The sequence below is a fragment of the Octopus bimaculoides genome, chromosome 1 (genome assembly GCF_001194135.2).
Source record: "Octopus bimaculoides isolate UCB-OBI-ISO-001 chromosome 1, ASM119413v2, whole genome shotgun sequence".
NCBI lineage: Eukaryota > Metazoa > Mollusca > Cephalopoda > Octopoda > Octopodidae > Octopus > Octopus bimaculoides.
In genome coordinates this window covers 139,072,146-139,076,390 of record NC_068981.1, presented here as the reverse complement: position 1 = coordinate 139,076,390, position 4,245 = coordinate 139,072,146, and the positions used below count along the sequence as shown (strand labels likewise).

The 4,245-nt window shown below is 37.5% G+C and overlaps 1 protein-coding gene across 1 annotated transcript in view; it reads left to right on the top strand.

Annotated features, from left to right (window-relative positions):
• LOC106870676 (periodic tryptophan protein 1 homolog) overlaps positions 1–4,245 on the top strand; it is a 26,991-nt gene that overhangs the window by 9,313 nt on the left and 13,433 nt on the right. The window contains exons 4-6 of the mRNA XM_014916830.2: positions 470–552; positions 2,550–2,646; positions 3,871–3,975. Of these exons, the coding sequence (XP_014772316.1) occupies positions 470–552; positions 2,550–2,646; positions 3,871–3,975 (285 nt within the window). The remainder of the gene's footprint in view (positions 1–469; positions 553–2,549; positions 2,647–3,870; positions 3,976–4,245) is intronic.

The following is a 4,245-nucleotide window of genomic DNA, read 5'->3' as shown; positions in this document are numbered from 1 at the left end:
CCCCTGGACTGGCTCTTGTGCGGGTGGCACATAAAAGACACCATTTCGAGCGTGGCCGTTTTCGTGCGAGTGACACGTAAAAGCACCCACTACACTCTCTGAGTGGTTGGCGTTAGGAAGGGCATCCAGCTGTAGAAACTCTGCCAAATTAGATTGGAGCCTGGTGTAGCCATCCGGTTGCACCAGTCCTCAGTCAAATCGTCCAACCCATGCTAGCATGGAAGGCAGACGTTAAACGATGATGATGATGATTTGAGGGAGATTTAGCTGCTGTTTATGTCTATCAAGTTGAGTAACCTTGTCAAGGCTTCCTTATGCTAACTCCACTGTGTGTTGTTTCCTGAAACAGTCTTTGCTTCAAACTTGTTAGTCATCATTTTTTTTGCTTTGTTATTTACTTTTCAAATTAAATTTTTTAATGTTATTTTTTTTTTCAAATCTTGCCATTTCTCGTATCTTTTTCTGATAGAGTTCAATTTCCACAGTGGTATTGGTAATCTGGTGTATTTTGCTGACAATAAGGAAGATCCTTACATCAATGATCATGATGAGGTTAGTTTTCATGTTCAACAAATTTACATCATTATCATCATTGTCCTTTAACATCTGTTGTCCATGCTGGCATGGGTTGAATGGTTTGACCAGGGCTGGTAAGCTGAGGCACCAGACTCCAGTCTGATTTGGCATGGTTTCCACAGTTGGATGCCCTTCCTAACGCCAACCACGCCGAGAATGTAATGGATGCTTTTATGTGTCAATTTCACTTGGCTTGATGGAATAAGTAAAAAAAATGTGTTTTCCAAGGAAGTTGATGATTGTCTAAATTAGAGACAATTATTTCATAGAGGAGTTCAATTCCTACAAGGAGTGAAGAATCTACCATTCTGGGCCCTCATTCTTTGTCTGAGAATGCAGAAGAGAAATAAAGTGATGTTGATGCTTTTTGACTGTTATTTCAATTTTACATTAATTAAATGGAGTTGCATTTCTTATTGTCTTTGTATAGCCCTGATTTGGCCTTGCTCAAGGGGACTGTAGTTTAAGACATTCCAACTTCAACCAACCTTTTGTATATCAGGATCTACATTTTTTAATAAAGCAGTACAGTATAATGTGAGAGATGCTTGGCTGCTATTTCTCGCATGTCAAGCCACTCTCTAATACCAGAGAGGCTCCCATCCTGGCTTAACATTTCTTGTGGTTGTTGAATGTGCTAAAGCTGTTATACCTCAGTAAACCAGCAATCTTTGTTGGTTAGAAAACAAACTGGAATATAATCTTGGAGAAGAATTTAATTACCTGCTATATAATCCAATACTCTGGACATGTTTATGTCTTATTAAATTGGTTCTTAGTTGGAGAGCAGATATTTATGTACTCTTTGAACTTTTATCCCATTAAGCTTGATGGGGTTGCTGCTAAATCTTAAGCTGTTCTGCCTAACTTGACAGAATTTTACTGACCAGGGAATATGCTATTTTCTTACTTCAAGACATTATATACCTCCCATACTAGAAATAAAATGTGTGATGCTTACATATGTCACAATGTTGATACTGAAGTGTTGATAATTTAGACATGTTTATGGAAACAAAGAACTTAAACAGCTTATGTTGTTATAACTACAGACAGCACTCTATATTGAGCCTTTTCGTAACACTAATTGTTGTTGCAAGTGTTTTTTTAATTGTTCCATGATGTGTTATAAAGTTCCCTTTTTGTGTTCACGTGAAACATTCTTTCTGCAGTATATGCAGCTTTCGTTTCCAATCCTCTGAATTTATACGGAATGGTTAGCACTCTGGATTCTGAATCCAGTGATCCGAGTTTATGTCTCTGTAGAACCTGAATTTCTTTTCTCTATAGGCACAGGCATGGTTGTGTGGTAAGAAGCTTCCTTCCTAACCATGTGGTTCTAGTTTCAGTCCCACTGCATAGCACCTTAGCAAGTGTCTTCTACTATAGCCTTGGGCAAAAGCCTTGTAAGTGGATTTGGTAGGCAGAAACTGAAAGAAGCTCATCATATATGTGTGTGTGTGTGTATAAATTTAATTAGAGGTTGTGTTAACCTCCTGAAGGCAGAAGTAAATCTCCCTACAACTCAGTCGCGCACCTGCATTTCACATTTTTTGTGTTTTATTGCATAAAGGTCACCAACTGCCTACCCTGAGTAATTACTGACAGCACCAGTACCGCCTGACTGGGCTTCGTGCCGGTGGCACGTAAAAGCACCCACTACACTCTTGGAGTGGTTGGCATTAGGAAGGGCATCCAGCTGTAGAAACTCTGCCAAATCAGATTGGAGCCTGGTGTAGCTATCTGGTTCACCAGTCCTCAGTCAAATCGTCCAACCCATGCTAGCATGTAAAGCGGACGTTAAACGATAAGGATGATATATATAAATGTAATATATGTCTTATCATGCTGGTTGTTCCTGAACCCATTTAAATGTTAAGAACGATTGTTACACGGTAAAAACTTCGTTTGTAATCCATATACTCTTGAAGGAAATAATATGAATTGATTTGTTCTACATTTTTCTTTTTAAGCCTGACAGTGATGAAGAAAATGTGATGATAAAGCCAACAGACAACCTTATCGCTGTTGCACGAACAATAAAAGATGCCAGCTTACTAGAAGTTTATGGTAATTAAATTTGGTACTTTTTTTTAATTTGCTTAATAATTCTGCTCAACACTTTCTGGAAAGCCTATTTGTGTGTGTGTGTGTGTGTATCCAGTGCTACATAAAAAGCACCCAGCACACTCTCTTAGGTGATTGGCATTAGGAAGGGCATCAAACTGTGGAAACCAAACCAAATCAGACTGGAACCTGGTACAGCTTGCCAGCTCTGGTCAAATGATCCCAACCATGCTAGCCTGGAAAACAGACGTTAGATGATGTTAATCATCATCATCATTATTTTATGTCTGTCTTCCAAATGGCATGGGTTAGGCATTTGACAGGATCGAGGATTCTGCTGTGCTCCAATGTCTGCTTCGGCATAGTTTCCATGACTGGATGCTCTTTTTTATGGTCTTATCACTAATGAGGTTGCTATGTAACTCACAAGACTAGGATTCCTTTCAATGGAGTGGAACTATAGTAAAGAGAGAGGTGGCTTTATGTTATGCGATAAGAGGTTAATATGAAAGAAGGCTGCAGAACAAGTTTCTTACTGTAGAAAGGGTGCATGGCTTCTAGCATTATTCAAGAGTTGGCGAGAGTAATCACAGTGAAAACAGCAAATATATATATGTCCAGGCATGGCTGTGTGGTTTTGAGTAAGTGTTTTCTATTTTAACCTGAAGGTGGTAGCCACCAATACCTTGAATGTTTGGTAGATAGAAACTGTAAGAAGCACATCACTTATGTTTATATATATATAGTTTTTAACTTTTTTTTACCTAATATACAAGAATTCATAGACAAAAATTAAATATATCTCCTTATGGAGAGCATGATGGTTAATTGGTTTGTGTGTATCATTATGATGCTGTAGTGCATAAATATGAAACAATACCATTGAGAGATTTTGTCAGAATGAAAAATTGTTCCTAATCATGTTAGATAAATTTACAATTAGTCAGCTGTGTGTATATATATATATATATTTATATATATTGTGCTGGTATCACATCAAAAGCACCCAGTACATTCTATGGGGTGGTTGGTGTTAGGAAGGGCATCCAGCCATAGAAACCATATCTGAACAGAAAATGGAGCCTGATGCAGTCCTTGGCCTTGCCAGCTCTGGTCAAACCATCCAGCCCATGCCAACATGGAAAATACATGATGATGATGTTCATATGTGTGTGTGTTGTAGTTATGATTCATCTTATATAAATTCCTTACTTTATTTCTTTTCAGTCTATGATGAACCGGACAGTAATTTATTTGTTCATCATGATATCATACTGCCTTCTTTCCCACTGGCCGTAGAATGGCTGGATTATGATCCTAATGAAGAAACAGGTTAGTATAGTGTTTCTCTTATACTGTACCACATGTGTCTTTGTGTGTATGTATTTCTTAGCTTGCATTTATTTATATACCATATTTTAACATGTATAAAGAACCCTTTTTTGTCAAAAATTAGGTTGAAAAATATGGGAGTTTCTTATACATGGATAGTATTATAATCCTTTACAAAACCATTTTTTCTAAATTGCAAGCCCAAAAAATTAGGGAGTTCCTTATACACATTAATATACAGTGTGTGTGTGTGTATATATATATATATAT